Below are 17,134 nucleotides of genomic sequence, written 5' to 3'. Positions count from 1 at the left end.
TTTCCAGATGGATATGAGGAGCAAATCCATCTGGCAGAGTCAGGCTAGTGATGTTCTGCAGTAACACCACTGATGACATCATCAGAGTTATCATCCAATCCAGTCTTGGTCTGAGTGGACCTGTTCATCCACACGAAGGAGGTTCCTGAAGCCAGAGGAGAAAATTAAAGTGCGATCAATTAATTAATACCTTTGGAAACAATACCGATGGATTGATTAATTTATAGAGTACAATGGTACCTGCTGCTCGTCGATATATAGAAACAATAAGGAGAGTAGAGATGAGGTATGGACCAAGCATCAGCAGGTGGATAAAAATATGAATATGAAGTCCAACATTAGTTGTGGCTGATGTAGGTGGAGCTTGGAGAGTAGATTTACCTGCAGGGAGAATCACACCAAGTCAAGGGATGCACAACTAACAGAAAATAAATGATAGAGAAGCTGCTGACCTGTAACAGATACAGGTGGATGTGTGGTTAAGTCAGGAGGAGGAGGGATGGAGGGATTTCCTGTAAATAGGTAAACTAAACTCATCAGTTTTATTCTGTCTCATAATGAAGATTGAAGCAGAGAAAGAAGATGCTGACCTTCAACAGAGATCCAGCTGGATGGAGACTCTCCATGACCCCTGATCTTACACCTGTAGAGGCCTTCATCAGAGCTGGTCACATGGTGGAGGGTCATGTGACCTTTGGGCTCAGTCCTGATGAGGGAGCCATCTTTATAGAAAGCAGCTGGGAGGTTGGAGGGAGTGGTCTTTGTTAGACAGCTCAGAGTGACGTCATCTCCCTCCATCACAGGGAGGACAGGACTCTGCAGGATCACTGATCCACCTCAACACAGAGACAAACTACAGCATTTCATCCATTTCCACACAGCTTCATCAACACTAACTCCACAGTCTGATCTTACCAGTGACAGTGAGCTGGATGCTGCTGCTGGCTGCTCCCTCTCTGGACGACCCACACCAGTAAACTCCACTGTCCCAATACAGCAAGAGGAGAATTTTGCAGGTACAACCAGCTGGTTCCCCCCATCCATCTCTACACTTGTTATTCCCTTCAGTTGTGTTTCTCCATACAGTCCATCCAGCAGAGCTGTTGTTCTCCTCACAGCTCAGAGACACGGATTCTCCTTGAAAGAACTGAGATCTGCTGGGACTCACAGTCAGAGCAGCTGGGTAGGTTTATTATTATTATTATTATTAGATAGTGTTACTGATGAATATAACATGAGACATACAGCAAAGGAATGAATACATTTACAGACCTTGGTTTGTCAACCTCCACAGCACTGATGTCAGAACTAAAAAAAAGGTTATAGTTTTGATGTTATTAATTAATGATCAATAATTCAATCCATTGTTTTTATACTAAGTGAAAAAGGCAAAAGAACTGCCTGGTAATTATGTTTTTAACCGTATTTTACATATTTCTGTAACATTTGTCGTCTCTGATATCGTTCAAACTGTCTCCACCCCCTGCCGACAGTTTAAGCAGTTCCTCTCAACTAACACCCAACCAAACACCACTGTCATAAAGCCTCTAGCTGATCCTGGCTTGTTCTGGGATAAAACCATGTCAGTCCTTTAATGCTTCTTTTCTAATTTAAACCTTTATATTAAAAGATAAATGTTCCACTTACAGAGCAGACTCAGCAGAGATGATGGTTCTTTCATTGCTCCTTCAGACAATTAGACAACCCCTCTTGGTTGTTTGGCAGATTGCTTGTTAAGCCCCGCCCTCTTCCTGCCTGTGGTCTTTTGTTATTGGTACAAAATCATCCTTGTTTCCTCTGGTTTTATGTCAAACATTTCTTTCCATACTTGAATCACATTAAGGTAATTCTTAGTGTAATTTTTATAATTCAATTTGTAATTCTTATAATAATTACAAATTGTCAATTACAATTTTCTACTTAAAGGTAGAAGTAGATGTTTATTATTTCTAGTCACATCTTGTCTTTTGTTTTGCTTTTTTAAATAAATTATAATCAATCTTCCTGTCAAACTCTCAAATTAGAAAGCAAAGTAGTGATTAATAACAGTATTGCAAATAAAAACATTTCTTTCTCAAATCTTCAGCTATGGTGAGCAACTTAGGTTGAAAATACTAGGTGTAGGGATTTTATGGGGCTTTTATTTAGAAATTCAACATCAGATTTGATGAAACTTAATGAGAAACATCTGGAGGTGTTCTACTAAAATTTCAAAATGGCAGCTTTCACAGAAAATAAATAGTTTAGTAGCAATATGGCGAGCAAATTAGGTCAAAGAGATTAAGTGTAGGGATTTTATGGGCTTTAATTTTGAAATTACACATCAACAAGGTTCAGCTTTAATTCTGAATTGAAGATGGTGAGAAGAGCCGGTTTCTGGCCCTTATCCCTGGAGCCCTCAGTGTTTTTGTTTGTAGTACGGTGGAGGCCAGTTTTAATTCCCATGATCCTGGCTCCCAGGAGGAGTATGGTTTAAAGTTTGGCAGTTATCCTGGTACAATGTCTTGTCTACAATCCTCTCAACCACTGAGCCTGCCTGTCTCCTTCTGAGTGTGTCTGTCTGAGTTTACAGCTGGACTCATTGGAACTCTGAACCTGCCTGAACGCTTTGTGGATTCTGGAACCCTGGATCTGTCTCTTCCTGTTCGGATCGGAACCCCCGGCCCGGCTACGGACCCCTGGATTCCAGAACTGTCCCGTCTGATCTGTGTTCCCTTACTTGGATCGGATTCCTGACTGCTCACTGGGTTTGCTGCATCGGGAACACTTAGGGGGCTGTGCGCCGCAGTTCGTTTGGCAGTCTATTGGCTGGATCCTGCCTTCCAGAGAGGAATGACAGGTCGCTGTCACTTACCAGTGTTTCTCCCTCCACAGTGTCAGTGATCGGGTGGTGCCCTGCCCCCTCTGCAGCCGACGCATGTCAGCTGATCCACAGCAGCCCCCGTTACGTTTCTGTTTTGTATTTTTTTTGTATTACCTGAATACTGGGTCCATCTGTCCCATTTTACGATAAGTACAGGCATAAATCCTGTTAAAAACAATTTTATAGAAGAGTATTAACTTCTGCTTTTTACTGAAGTAAAAGTGTAAAGTATTTTTACACTTTTAAAACTACTTAATGTATAAAAGTTATAGTAATGCAGAAACCAATTTTAAGGACAGAAGCTTTAAACATTATACTGGTTATTGCAAACTGCTTCTACAATTCTGGATTTCTCTCGTATATGTACTTTGCATAGGTTCCTTAGACTTCATTGTCTTAGTTTTATAACTAATGTTAACAGTGTGAAATTTAACTTTGCATCATTTTGGTATCTGGTGAATAACAAGTTGGTGCAGCACTAAGTTCAACACAAAGAAAAGAATTGTCCGGATGATACAAATAATAAATGTAATTTCTTGAAATATCAACAGGCTGTAATGAAAAGGATCTTATTTATGGTTTATGGTTCAACACACTTTAAACACTTTCCAAAAAAGAAAATACATTTTGTAACAGAAACTGCATTTATTATTTAACATGTTGAAAGAGTAATGATTTTTGAACAAGGTACTTATTGACCCCAAAAAAAGTACCACAGGTGGCTGAAGGAGGTGCTGTTGCACAACCCTGAACCTCTGCTGATGTTTTACAGGCATTCAAACGAGGTGAATGTTCCCGCTCAAACGTTGAATTTAATCCAGTGGCGCTAGGAAGCCAACAGTCTTGAACTCAATGTTTGTCTCGCAAGGATCTGGGAATTCCTGACAAATCCTCCAGACAGCACATGACGGGATTACGACCCTTAATCTTGCTCCAATGAATCCCCAGCACCAACTCACAAAACTCGTCTGAGCCAGAAATCTGAAACGACTAGAATTATAACAAAACTGTTAATGTTAAATGTTACTTATTCATATTTAATAATACTTGATATTTAATAATATTCAATAAATATAATCAAATTTTACAAAAAAATATTGCAAATGTTAGTAAATTTCAAATGTTCTTGAATACATACTCCGTCACTCTTTTTCTCCGTACACGTCCATAATCAGCTCTGTAAATGTTGTTGATATTTTGTAGAACGAACTGATTCAAACAGTTCACCTGAAATCCAGGATGGTTTGTGATGCAGTTTAGCTCTGTTGGCAGCTGATTAATCCTTCTCAACACCTATCAGGTTTGAAAAACATGTAGTCGTTAGCTTCAAAGTTTAACTGAATACATTTGACAGATAATACAGAAATAAAAAAAGATATTTGTAGGTAATATACAAATTTCTCGATAACTTCATATACGGATAACAACTAAATGATTCAATACTGAATCAGCACTGATCTTGTATAAATCAAAGAAAGAGAGATACACCTTTGGGATCTCCTTGCAGCAAACATTTTCTTCTTCAGTGGGCATGGTATGGCAACAACCACAGAGACACCTGTGAGAAGGAATAGTACTTGACAAATAAATCGTTTCATTGCAAAACATGTTCTAACAATGACAGCCTCTTATTATGTTGGTGCCAAACAGCTTCATAGGTTGTATATTCAAGGTGTTTGGTGTATTAGATGATCAGTGGGAGATATCTCACCAAGTGGAGACATCTTGTAGGATTCTCTGTTCTTTCTCCGGTTCTTCCGTAGATGGACTCTCCGGGTCCGACAAGGGTTCATACATGTACGGTTGAATTATATTCTGAATTTCAATATAAAAACAAAAAAAAAACAACCATGCATTATATATATATATATATATATAAAAAAAAAAATCTGGATAAAAATCAACATTCCTAAAAATGGGTTCGCACTGAGAGTGACACATTTCTGCCAGTTTCTTCTGCTTTTGCTCGCCTTGAAACTTGCCTGACCCGTGAAATAGAGTCCTGCAACGGGTCGGGTACCCGATGGGTCACCCGCAAAAATGCTCTTTTGCGGGTGAAAAATACATAAATAAAAATAAACGGGTTGGGATCGAGCGGATATTTTTTTAGTGCGTGCGGGTAGTTGGCGATATTTTTTTTTATGCGTGTCTATTGTTATGGACATCAGAAATGTTATTTTAATCAGGCACTGTCTGGGGTCACCTTTGTTGTAGCTTAAAGCCCTGCTGGCAGTGTGGGCTTCCCTCCAAAAAGGCCACAGTCAGTGCATACACGTCTGCTGCAGTGTTAATGGCGCTGTTCTGCAGCGCAGCATACTATAGCCTATTACTTGATTTTTTAACGGGTCGGGTTGCGGGTTAAATATCAATGGGTCGGGTTCGGATTTAAATTGAAGATATCTGCGGGTGACGGGTCGGGTTAGGTAGTCATCCTAACGGGTTCGGACTGGTGCGGGTTGGTAAAACTCGACCCGTGCAGGACTCTACCGTGAAAAGCATTTCACAGCAGGTGAAAGGCACCTCATCGTACAGGACATGGATTTACAAAGCAACCAGCCGTGTTCACTTTAGAAAGCTGAACAAAGTTGTCTGCATTCAATTTATTTTTGAGTGACTTTTTTTTTACCCACAAGGAATCGCTACAAGCCGGGGCCTGAACACTTTAATCCCTGCAGAGCAGAGAAGGCAGGTTCGAGACTACGACTGCGCAGGAGTAGGACAGTGGCACATTGGAGAAGCAAGCCATGGGAGTCAGAGCGGGGAGAGGCTATAGCTGGCTGGAGCTAGCCTCTAGAAGCTAACTGCTGAAGATGAAAAGAAAACAGAGGAGGATCAGCCAAGCCGAAGCAGACAATGGCAGAGCTGGAGAGAGAAGGAATCGAGTGACCAGTGTTTGAAGAAGAAATTGTTTTTCAAGCTGAATTAAAATGGATTTTGAAGTCACCTTAAATCCTCTCAATTCGAACTTTAGTCATTGTCAACATTATTTTATTTAGCTACAATTTCTATTTTTAAATAGGCTCATCTCTGCTGCACTCCTTCACAGTACCCACATCTAGTCCCTGATTAGATTACGAAACACGAATGTAAACTAAAGTTCAGATTTTTCAAAGTCATTTGCAGGTGAGGCAGCAATCAAATGTCACCAAAATCCTGCCATTCGCCTCCATAAATTCCCCCGTCGCTTCAGTAAGCTTTGCTCTGCTCCACATCCCCTTGGGGAGCAGTGTGCTGCCATTGTACAGTGCCTGGGGAGCAGTATTGGGTTAAAGGGACCCAGTTTGGCACTCTGTAGGAGTGGGGCTAGAACTCAGAAGAACCTCTGCATTCCAAGCTCTATGCCGACACTCCCAATTTTATTTTTTGCTGCTCTTTTTCTTAGGACAGGTTGTAAATGTTGACAGAGGGAAAAATTGAGGGTCTGATGCAAACAGATATCATGCAAAATGCATTTTATTTTTAGACTGAAGGTGAGATCCAGTGAGGAAAATAAGTATTTGAACACCCTGCTATTTTGCTAGTTCTCCCACTTTGAAATCATGGAGGGGTTTGAAATTTGAAATTATTGTAGGTGCATGTCCACTGTGAGAGACAGTGTTAAAAATATCCAGAAATCACATTTTTTTAAAATTAGTTGTTAATTTGTTTGATACAGCTGCAAATACGTATTTGAACACCCGAGAAAATCAATGTTAATATTTGGTACAGCAGCATTTGTTTACAATTCCAGAGGTCAGACATTTCCTGTAGTTTATCACCAGGTTTGAACACACTGCAGGAGGGATTTTGGCCCACTCCTCCACACAGATATTCTCTAGATCAGAGAGGTTTATTGGCTTTCGCTGAGAAACAGAGTTTGAACTCCCTCCAAAGACTCTCTGCTGGGTTTAGGTCTGGAGACTGGCTAGGCCACACTAGAACCTTGATATGATTCTTCCAAAGCCACTCCTTGGTTATCCTGGCTATGTGCTTCAGGTCATTGTCATGCTGGAAGACCCAGCCTCCACCATTCTTTAATGCTCAGAGGGAAGGAGGTCATTCCCTAAACTCTTGCCATACATGGCCCTGGTCATCCTCCTTTTGATACAGTGCAGTCGCCCTGTCCCATGTGCAGAAAATCATCCCAAAGCATGATACTATTGTTGGAGCCATTTCATTTTATCTTATACTGTATTAACCCTGGTGAAAGAATTACTTTGCAGGTACCATGAACTGAATGTTCTTCATGTGTATAACTCAAGGTCACCACCTGCATGAAAAAATGTGTGTTTCCCTGTATCATGCTGCAATTTACTCCCCACACATCCTTTAGAGTTACAGTGTTATCTATTGGAACTAGGGACTCCCCTTTTTTCCTAATTAAGAGCGAGGAAGACAGCAGAGGGACTTCAGAGTGGTTGGAGTTTGTAACTGAGGACATTTCTACCTGCTCTCCTAGCAAGTAAAAATAATCTAACATCTCTTGTCCTTCTTCCCCAGGTGTTTTGAGAAGTGTTTGGGTTAAATCCAACACCTACCACCACAAAGCTTCACAGTAGGGAAGGTGTTCTTGGGATGGTACTCAAAGTTCTATTTTGGTCTCATCTGACCACATGACTTTCTCCCATGACTTCGCTGGATCATCCAAATGGTCCTTAACAAACTGAAGACGGGCCTTGACATGTGCTGGTTTAAAGTCGTAGGGAAGTCATATTTAAATGTCAAATCATTCTGGCTTAAACATGTATATATATGTACTCTTTATCAGATTATATTTTCCCAAAATTGAAAACATTTCTTTTAAAAGATAAAAAAAATTATGTCTTCAAATCTGTGGGTTTTTTTTATATTACCTTAAGCAGGTCAGTTAGTTATATGTCAGCCTGAACACCTAAATTCAGCCAATAATATATAAACGTCATCTGTCAATCAAAATTTTTTGGTCATAGCATCTTGATTCATGTGTCGCTGCTAATATACGCAATGGTTGAAATAAAAAAAAAAAGTTTTCCTTTCCCTTTGAGTTGCGTCCCAGTGTTCACGGGGATGGACGTCTGTGTCTTCGGCAGGCGTAGAGCTAACAGAACTGGCAGCGTTGCGAGGCAAGGGCTCAAACATGTACGGCAGGAAGCCTTCTACACCAAACCAAGCTTCTGCCGCCCTGGCGTCCTCTTCCACAACATCTTCGTCCCCGCTTTCCTCCTCTAAAAAATGGATGACGGAGGAGACTCATCCACGACCTCCGACACTAAACTCTCCTCCTCTTGCATGTCTCCACTGTCCATAGCGTTCCTTGACAGTGTCGTTTCTAAATCACCAATTTAGTGCTACTTGGTAACGATGGAATTTCCCATTGGGAACCTACTAGCACTAAGTGCTAGTGGTGAAAAGTGGAGGCTTTGCAGAGACAAGGGTGGAACAAAAGCGAGAAATACCGGCTGTTTCTCCGTAACTTCATTTTGTGTTTCGCGCTTCGCATGTGCGACTCCACTGCCTTAATTCCCATCGTTCCGAGCTTGAATGACTTCTTGCACAAAATCCACTGAGCCTCATGAATGTTCCCTGGTTTTAGCCATGGAGAAAACTCTTGGCTGGAGACAATTTTGGTTACATTTACACTTGCTTATATTTTCCAGACAAAAACTTAATGGTGCATCTCCCAAATGTCCCGGCAGCAACAATGCTTTTATTGGTTCCGCTGTCGGGACGGAACCAATAATGGCGAGCTGTTATTTTAAATAAAAAAAAAAATTGTAAATTTTAATGTTTTATTCAGATTACAAAAATAAATCGTAATAAAAATAATCCTATTTATGACGTTTTAAAAATTAAGACCTACGAAAGACTGATTTAAGACACTTTAATACCAATTAAGGCCTTAGTTTTATTTTGAAGAATTCAATGCCTTTTAAGACTTTTTAAGGACCCGCGGGAACCCTGTTGCATGTCATTGACCATCTCCTCCCGTGTAGTTTAGGGCTGAACTACACAGGAGGAGCTGATTTCTCACCTTTTTTAGGATCTTTTGAGACCCCATGAGGTGAGATCTTGCATGCAGCCAAGGGAGATTGACAGTTAGGTTTAGTTTTTTCCATTATCTAATGATTGGTCCAACAGTGGACCATTTTCACCAAGCTGCTTGGCAATTTCCCTGTAGCCCTTTCCAGACTTGTGGAGATGTATAATTTTGTCTCTAGTGATTTTGGCAAAGGTGGCTGATGGAGTTTTCACCAGGGGCTACAAATTCAAAATAGCCGTATAGCAAAAACCAATCAAATGGATACTAAGTTATCACATATATTTATATGAAAACAACAACAAAAAACAACATTATGAAAAACACTACATAAAAAAACAATGGTTCATGTAATCATGTACAGGTTCATTTTTTGTACATGAATGTTGCCATTCTGTCATTGAGAGAAGCAAATTTCTCAATGACTCTGTGGTTGAAGTCAGGGATGGTTTTAATAAGGTTCTTCTCCATAGAGACCATGGCCAGGGCATTGAGACGGTCCTGTGACATTGTGTTCCTGAGGAAGGTCTTGATCCTCTTCAGTGTTGAGAAGCACCTCTCAGATTCAGCTGTGGTCATGGGAGTTGTGATGAGGATCTTCAGCAGAGCCACAGTCTCTGAGAAGATGTCCTGTAGATCGTTCCTCATGAAGAACTGGTACAGAGCCACAGCACCACTGCACCTCCTGAACCCAGCATTGCTGTAGATGAGAGCCAGCTCAGTTTTCAGTTTGTTCTTGTTGAGCAGTGGGTAAGCCTCAATGGTGGTGTTTAGTGCAGCATTAGGGAACTGCCTGTGGTACTCCAGGAATCTGTCTGCATGCAGCAGTGTAGCACTGACCAGATGATTTGTGAACGCAAACCTCTGATTTGCATGCTCCAATATGGTGTCACAAATCTAAAAAAAAAAAAATACATATAGCAGTTTATTAATGGAGAAGATATTAGTTAGCTTACTATTTTTAATACATAAAAACTATTTATTTTTCTGAAAATGTGGTTATTTAAGAGCAACTATGCAAATTAACAAAGTACCTAAAAAGTACACTATATAATATTATACAAGACGTATTCTAAGGTGTGTGTCCCCTTTTTGAGAATATAGCACTATGATTAAACACATTAAGATGCAAGGGGCTGCCCAGTGGCGCAGTGGGTAGCCCTGCTTGCAGTTGCTGCAAGAAGGTTCCGGGTTTGATTCCCGGCCCTGGGTCTTTCTGCATGGAGTTTCCATGTTCTCCCTGAGCATGCGTGGATTCTCGCCGTGTACTCCGGCTTCCTCCCACAGTCCAAAAACATGACTGTTAGGTTAGCTGGCTTCTCTAAATTCTCCTAAGGTGTGATGGGTTTGTTATACTCCTGCATCAGTTTGTCGCAGTTAACTTGTCTCATGTATGTCGCATGTATCATGAACTAGCTGTGGGTCTAGATATGACCGAGGCGGTGAGAAAGTGAAAAAACACAAGGGGCAAATTGTGCGACAACGGAAGGACATGAGGGTAGATCCAGGTGGATAAAGGGTCCCAGCGTTCTCGCGCACCTCGCTCTTCTAGCTTGTCCAACTTCAGGAGTTGTTTTCTACAAACAAAACAAGCCAATAAGGTACCAAACAGGAAATGGGCATAGTCTAGAGCGAATGTAGATGTGACCAATCAGAGGCCCCCTGTCTGCAGTACTGTCTGCGGTCACAGAGTGCCGGGGCTGCATTAACTGCGACACATAAATGGATGAAAAATGGATGACACCCCATATTCAGTTTCTGCCTCACCTCTGTGGCTATCCTCTCAAGATCACCTGGGCCCAGTGTGCGGCGTCTCCTGGCCAGTTGAGACACATTGCCACAGTGTTCTCCACAGAGCATAGGGAGGGAATCTCTGAACAGAACCCGTAGAGACGTGTTCATTAGTAATCAGGTAAAATTAGATATGAGAATTAGTTAAAGCACAATAGAGATTAACTTACCTGATCTTTTGTATACCATCTGTGAACTGCTGCATGACCTTCTGAAAAAAGACTGAGTTGATGGTCCTCTTCTGAAGCTGACTGTAGAGAATGTCCACATGAGTCATGATATGATGGAACAGCTTCAGGAAGAAGCTGAAACAATCATCCTCCAGTAGCCTCACAAATCCTCCAGCTTCTCTCACAGTGGTTGGATCAAACTCTCCTGAGTCCCTGATGGTTTCAAAACACTGGAGCAGGTCTTCTTTATGTTCAAAAACGGTGCTCACATTTTGGCTGTTGAAGTTCCACTTCACTGTGCTTGCTCCGGGGAGTCTGTGAGCCACCACTCTATCAAGCACACAGGTTCTCTTTGGAGATCTTAAAAAAAAGCCAGATAATCCAGCCAGGTCTGAGAAGAAATGACTCACTCTTGGGATGTGGGATGTCACCTGCTGCATGATGAGGTTAAGTTTATGAGCATAGCAGTGGACATAGTGTGCATTCACATAGACTTCCTTGATCTTCTTCGGTACACCACCTGTAGCACCTCTCATGACACTTGCACCATCGTAAGCTTGGGAAATGAGCTTGCTTCTCTGGTCATCAGGGAAAATGGAACTCAAGCTATCCAGAAGTGCTGTGGTGATTGAATCAGCTGTGGCACTTTGGAGGGGAATGAACTCAAAAAAACGTTCTTGGACATGATGGGCTTTGTCAATGTAGCGGATCACAAGCACCAGCTGACACTGAGTGGAAATGTCCATTGTTTCATCAACCTGGATGGAGACAAAGTCTGCACTCCTGATTTCTTCAAGGATGCACTCTCTTAAAATTGACAGCATGCAGTCAAGGAGGTCATTCTGTACTGTCTTAGACATTCCCTTGAACACAGTGGCATTCTGCAGGTGCTGGTGAAGAACTGCATCCAGTGATGCTACAAAATCCACCAATCCTCTAAAAACACCGGGGTTTTCTGAGCTCTCACTTTCATCATGGCCATGCAAGGCAAGCTCAAATGCACTATAGAATTTGACACAGTCTATTATTTTTGATAAGATGTGGCGGTTTTTGTCAACCTCCTCATTATGTTTGCGAATCCCTACCATGTATCCTTCATCAAGCTGGGATGAAATGTTTATTTTCCCAAACATGGCTAGTTGCAGTGCATTTTCCATGTGGATACCAGATTGTTCATGCTTCTTTGCCCTTTCTGAAAAGTGTTTTAAATCGGTAATACCAGTTTTTATCCATGCCGGGTCAGATCCTGATGTTTGAAAAACGAGGCATGGAAAGCAAAATAAAGCATTAGCCTCGGTGCATGCTGTTAGCCAAGCCTTGTTGCTAAACCAGGTCCTGGAAAAAGACCGTGTGTACCGTCTCCCTTTGTCGTTGGACAGCTGGTTAATATTGATGTTCGGCTTATCAGGACCAAGAGCCTTCACCTCCAGCTTCTCTTGATAAGTTCTCCACTCAAAAGGTGTCGCTTTAAGGGACTTGACTGAATTTTTTTTTTCTTGTGCCATTTCTCTCTCTCGCTGTGTCCGATGCGTCTCCAACTCCTGTGACTCGACCTGTAAATTCAATTCAGTTTATTTACAACACGTCATCTCAAGGGACTTTACAATTCAACCAGATCATACAGTCAAATTGATTCAGTTTTACATCTAAGGAAAACCAGTTGATTGCATTGAATAAATGACTCAAATACAATCCCTCACACCAAGCACGCTTGCAGCAACAGTGGAGAGGAAAAACTCAATTTTAACAGGAAGAAACATTCAGCAGAGCCAGACTCAGTGTGAATGGCCATCTGCCGAGGACGACTGGGGTTCAGGGCAGATGGCCTCAATCAGCCAATCTGCAGCAATTTATAAGTATGACTGTGACGTCAGTGCTGTGGTGGGAGGTGTAGAGTAAAACCATTCCAGTCACCTCAGGGCGCACCAGAGCTGAGCACCAGGCCACCATAGACATTGTACTGCAGAGAAGCTACTGCTCATGTACAACTTTTAACGAGAGTCAATGGGCAAACATTTTTGTGCCCTAAAGTGGAAATACATCACCAATAAGACGAAAAACGAAATTACGCTTTACTCGTCATTAGAAGAGAGTAGAAGAATAAATATCCATCTTGCACATCTAAAAAAACATATCACTAGATTTCAAAATATTTACTTTTTTTAATGTTCATTGGTTGGGTGGGGCGGCGCCCTCTATTGTCCAGCCACCACTGGTTTTTGGACAACTCTTCGGTTTTGGCAATGTTAGTAGCTGGATTCTTACTGATTGTTTGGGGTGAACAGGTGTCTTTATGCAACTAACGACCTCCAACAGATGCATCTAATTTATGATAATAAATACAGTCGTGGTGGACATTCTGAAGGCAGACTAAGAGGTCTTTCAAGGTCTTTCAGTGTAAGAATTTTTGCTTATAGACAGGGTTTCAAATATTTTATTGCAGATTTGTCATACAATTGTTAAAAACCATATCTTGTGCTTTCTGGATTTTTTTTTTTTTTTTTTAATGATGTCTCTCACAGAGGACATGCAGCTACGATGACAATTTCAGACCCCTCCGTAATTCCTAAGGGGGAGAAATTACAAAATAGCAGGGTGTTCAAATACTTTAGATTTTGGTACAGAACAGGCATCTCAAACTGGTTCCAGAAAGGGCCGTGTGGCTGCAGGTTTTCTTTCCAACCAAGCAATAGCACACCAGACTTCATTCATCTTGATGAGATGAATGGAGTCTGGTGTGCTATTGCTTGGTTGAAAAGAAATCCTGCAGCCACACGGCCCTTTCTGGAACCAGTTTGACACCCCTGGTATAGAGTTTAATCTTGAGACCCTGCGTCTTCATATGCAGACATTGCATTTTGCCTCCTTGGCTCTGATACCTAATTCTTTTTAACTTTGACCCACTGACCTCATTAATAGAAACTATACACCATCTAATGTCAGATGACAATATTACACTCATTTGAGTGAAAACAATGCTACGGGTCACAGTACAAAACTCGTTAGAAAAATCGAAAGGCAATGCAAATTTTAAATGTTTAAATAAATTAAAATGTCTTTAAAGTTGAAAAAGCTATGTAGTGAACCAACTCTGACATGGTTAGCTCTATGCTGTCAAGTGGTAGGACAATATGCCAGTCGTCATGCTTTCTGTTGCTCAAGCAGAAGAGCCTAAGGTACCTGCCAACGATGGTCAAAGGAGGACAAAAAATATGACACAGCCAAGCATTGTAAGAGAATATGAAACAAAGATGTTTGGGTTTGACTTGTCAGACAGGATAAGTTACTACAGAATGAGTGTCCACATCAAGAAGTTGACAAATTCACATTATGATGCTATATCGACAAGATAACTGGGAAAACAGCACACCAAGACAGACTATCATGAAGTTTCTCAATTTTTGTATGGCAAGAGCTCAGGTATTCATCAAAATAGTATGACGTCGTTAAAGGTGCTCATGTTGGTGGTGAAGAGGGATAGAATCCACATTCTGCACAATCAAGGAAAGGGTCTCGGGTCACCTCTTATACAACATTTCTGTTTTAGCATATGTTCTGCTGCACATCTTCCAGAGATGACTGACCTGGGAGAGCCAACGTGTTGCAGCGGGCAAGGCTGCCCCAAGAACAACTGTATTCGATGCACTCAATGCAATGTTTTCCTTGGCTGGCAGAGTGAAAGGAACTCCTTTATAGAAAAGGTCAGCAGGCCTGTTCAGGAAGGACAGATTGCCTTTTTAAAACGACATTCAGGGCCTGAGATAAATTTCTTAAAGACCATTATGGCATTTTCATATGGCCATTTTCAGGGGCAGAGGTGCACATCAATAGTGTGTTGGAACCATTGGCTCCATCCTTCGAAGGGGAGATTTGTCAGTCGATTAGGTCATAGAGCGGCGCTTTGTCCGGTTTAGATTGGAAGTCTCCTCGTTATACGGCCGACAAAAGGAGACTTCTTTTTGCCGTTTTGAAGGATGGGTCTGGTGTAACCTACATAGCCTTTGGTATCCTGTGATACATTGCGGGTCCAAGCAAGTTGTCTTCTCCGTGCTCAGAGAAAAAAGGGAAATGTTGTAAGTGCAGTTTGTTATAATACAAGTATGTAAATAGTTCCGTCTGAAATTAAGTAAAATAGTTGTTTAGATGTCAATTGATAGAAATATGTGGTGATTAATATTTGATTTATTGAAAGGTTTTGTCTGTCCCTGGGTAAATGGGTTTGGCTGACATTTAAGCTCAGATTCCAACATCTCTGCAGTATGGGGACTATAAATATGATTTATTTGACAACAGTAGTGCTGCTGATGCTCCTCGAAAATATAACACACAGAACAGTGGGAAATTCAGCATCCATTCTTTCCCTGCTTTGTGCATCAACTGTGGGGAGGTTGCTATGCGACAGAGCGTATGCCAAGTGCGGGGCGGTGGAAGCCGTACAGTAAACAGTACCTGCAGCTCTGGTCTTGGAGGTACCTCAAAAGCTCCAGACTGGTGAAGAACTTGTTTGCAAAGATGGCAGAAGTCATGGGAGAAGAGATTGTAGTGGCCAGAACAGCGACAATATAGCTGGTGTCATTTTCTCCAGCTGACAAGGGGACATCATGAGCCTCAATGGTAACTTGCCTTGGTACAGCACAATGTCATGAATGAAGCCATCCTCAGGGGGCATGCAAAGAACTTAAAACCCCCACTTGACTGGCTTCCTTTTAATATACAGCCTCAGGTTGCCTGCTGTCCTCCCTTTATAGGCAACATTCACTTCGTCCACAGACTGTTTTGGTGTCTGTGTTTCATGCCTGAAGGCAGTATTGAGGAAGGTGAACAATGGCCAGACTTTGAAGAAGCGGTCACTACTGCTAGGGAACTGGTCATTGTCACTGAAGTGGATCAACCTTTTCAGGAGTCTGAACCTCTTTCAAGACACCAGGGTGGCAACTTGGTCTCCATAGCCCAGCAATCATCAACAGCTGGGAGCTGAACAATCCCCATATAGATGAGGGTGGCCACCAAGATTATTTCATTGTCATCACTGCTGAAGGTGTTGTTTATATCTTTTTGAGGGGCGTACAAGTTGGTTTGGTACGCAATGTGATAATGTGGGGGCCAAAGTACCTTTCAAGGTAGTGGAAAGGAGTTTCAATATAGTGAATTGTAGCGACTCCTTAACAATCCTTGTCGCTTGAGAGGTGGAGATAGAGTCCTGTATGTGTATGATGCGCTGCCGTCATTGATCAAAAATGCACATGGAATCCAGGAATAAGTTTTGGTGTTTTAATCCTGTCCAGAGGCTCATGTAGTCACTCACAACAGATTGGAACGTACATGATGTGACATACTGATTTAGATCATAAAGCAAACGGTCAACAAGAAATACGGCTACCCGACTCCCCTCTCTCCTCCAGAGTGCAGGTAAACACACCCATTTAAGCAATCAGCTGTCACCGCATGTGTCACCACAGCAAATATGCCCACGTGATACCTACACATGCACAGCCATCATTATGGCTCCTACATGAATCTTAAAGTTCTGGTATTCAGGTAGAGCTGCATTTTCCATCTATTTCTAATGATGAAATAATGAGCTGTAAAACTGGACTTTTTTCAACTTTTCCAGAATGAGAAAGTTAGCTGCATCCAAGGTCACCTCTGATTGGAGAAATGACGAAATTATGAGTATAACCACATAGTAAGATCTTTGCTGATTGTCTGGATATAAATCCTGAGTTGCTGGAACATATAGAGGAGCGGGAATGATTCCATCCGTTAAACGGCAACTTGCCCAATAAACAGGTAAAACATAATCTAAGTGTCCTCAAATGAGGACATAATTTTATTTTATTTTTTAAAGAAAAAGTTCGGTCATATTCAGAATAGATTTCTGAAAGTACTTTAAGTATAAAAATATTTCATACTTTTCAATAAATAAGTGTTTTTAATTCTGAGTAATTTTCATGTGAATGTGCTTTACTGGAGGCATCCATGTTTGTCAAAGAACACTACTGCCACCTACTGGTTTGTGACGTCAAGGTGGGGTATCGGCTGTTGATCAAGTCCCAGTGCTGTATCTGGTGTTTGTCACAACCATTGATGGGAGTAACGTCGTTCAAAGTAACGGCGTTACTAACGCCGCTACCTTTTTTTAGTAACGAGTAATCAAAACGATTACTCTAACTGTAACTATAACACAGTTACAATTGCCGACACCCCGTTACTGCACGTTACTCAGGTCGCACAATTAAAGGGATAGTTCGGTATTTTTGACATGAATCTGTATGGCATCCCGATCACCAGCGGCATGCAATCACACTGACTTAC

The 17,134-nt window shown here is 41.5% G+C and overlaps 2 protein-coding genes across 5 annotated transcripts in view; both read right to left on the bottom strand.

Annotated features, from left to right (window-relative positions):
* Positions 1 to 38: 38 nt before the first annotated feature.
* LOC107085449 (Fc receptor-like protein 5) lies at positions 39 to 1,681 on the bottom strand. Its single transcript, XM_015375760.1, has 6 exons — positions 1,648 to 1,681; positions 916 to 1,179; positions 591 to 836; positions 453 to 512; positions 241 to 381; positions 39 to 145 (listed from the first exon to the last, which is right to left on the bottom strand). The coding sequence occupies exons 1-6, from the start codon at positions 1,679 to 1,681 to the stop codon at positions 45 to 47; spliced, it is 846 nt and encodes a 281-aa protein (XP_015231246.1). The 3' UTR covers positions 39 to 44.
* Positions 1,682 to 3,308: 1,627 nt separating this feature from the next.
* The window catches only part of LOC107085461 (zinc finger MYM-type protein 1-like), a 19,291-nt gene continuing 5,465 nt past the window's right edge, over positions 3,309 to 17,134 (bottom strand). The window contains exons 2-5 of one of the 4 annotated variants that reach the window (XR_001481264.1): positions 4,575 to 4,678; positions 4,352 to 4,421; positions 4,002 to 4,156; positions 3,309 to 3,853 (exon numbers count right to left, since the gene is read on the bottom strand). Coding sequence is in view for 3 of the 4 variants with exons in the window: in XM_015375776.1 (XP_015231262.1) it covers positions 9,225 to 9,755; positions 10,626 to 10,731; positions 10,820 to 12,372 (2,190 nt within the window). In the remaining variant the exon portion in view is untranslated. Of the gene's footprint in view, positions 3,854 to 4,001; positions 4,157 to 4,351; positions 4,422 to 4,574; positions 4,679 to 8,666; positions 9,756 to 10,397; positions 10,436 to 10,625; positions 10,732 to 10,819; positions 12,373 to 17,134 lie in introns of those variants that run through there. The other 3 variants (XM_015375777.1, XM_015375776.1, XM_015375778.1) reach the window with 3 other exon arrangements.

Source organism: Cyprinodon variegatus, unplaced genomic scaffold (genome assembly GCF_000732505.1).
Source record: "Cyprinodon variegatus isolate N-32 unplaced genomic scaffold, C_variegatus-1.0 Scaffold125, whole genome shotgun sequence".
Classification (NCBI taxonomy): Eukaryota; Metazoa; Chordata; class Actinopteri; order Cyprinodontiformes; family Cyprinodontidae; genus Cyprinodon; species Cyprinodon variegatus.
The sequence above is the reverse complement of the archived record's forward strand: the minus strand, read 5'-3'. Positions and strand labels throughout refer to the sequence as shown.

Coding starts and splice junctions, on each gene's coding strand:
- LOC107085449 (XM_015375760.1), bottom strand. CDS start 1,681: ATGAAAGAACCATCATCTCTGCTGAGTCTGCTCT. Junction 1,180..1,647: donor ATCTCTGCTGAGTCTGCTCT/GTAAGTGGAACA, acceptor AAACCTACCCAG/CTGCTCTGACTGTGAGTCCC. Junction 146..240: donor TATATATCGACGAGCAGCAG/GTACCATTGTAC, acceptor CTCTGGCTTCAG/GAACCTCCTTCGTGTGGATG.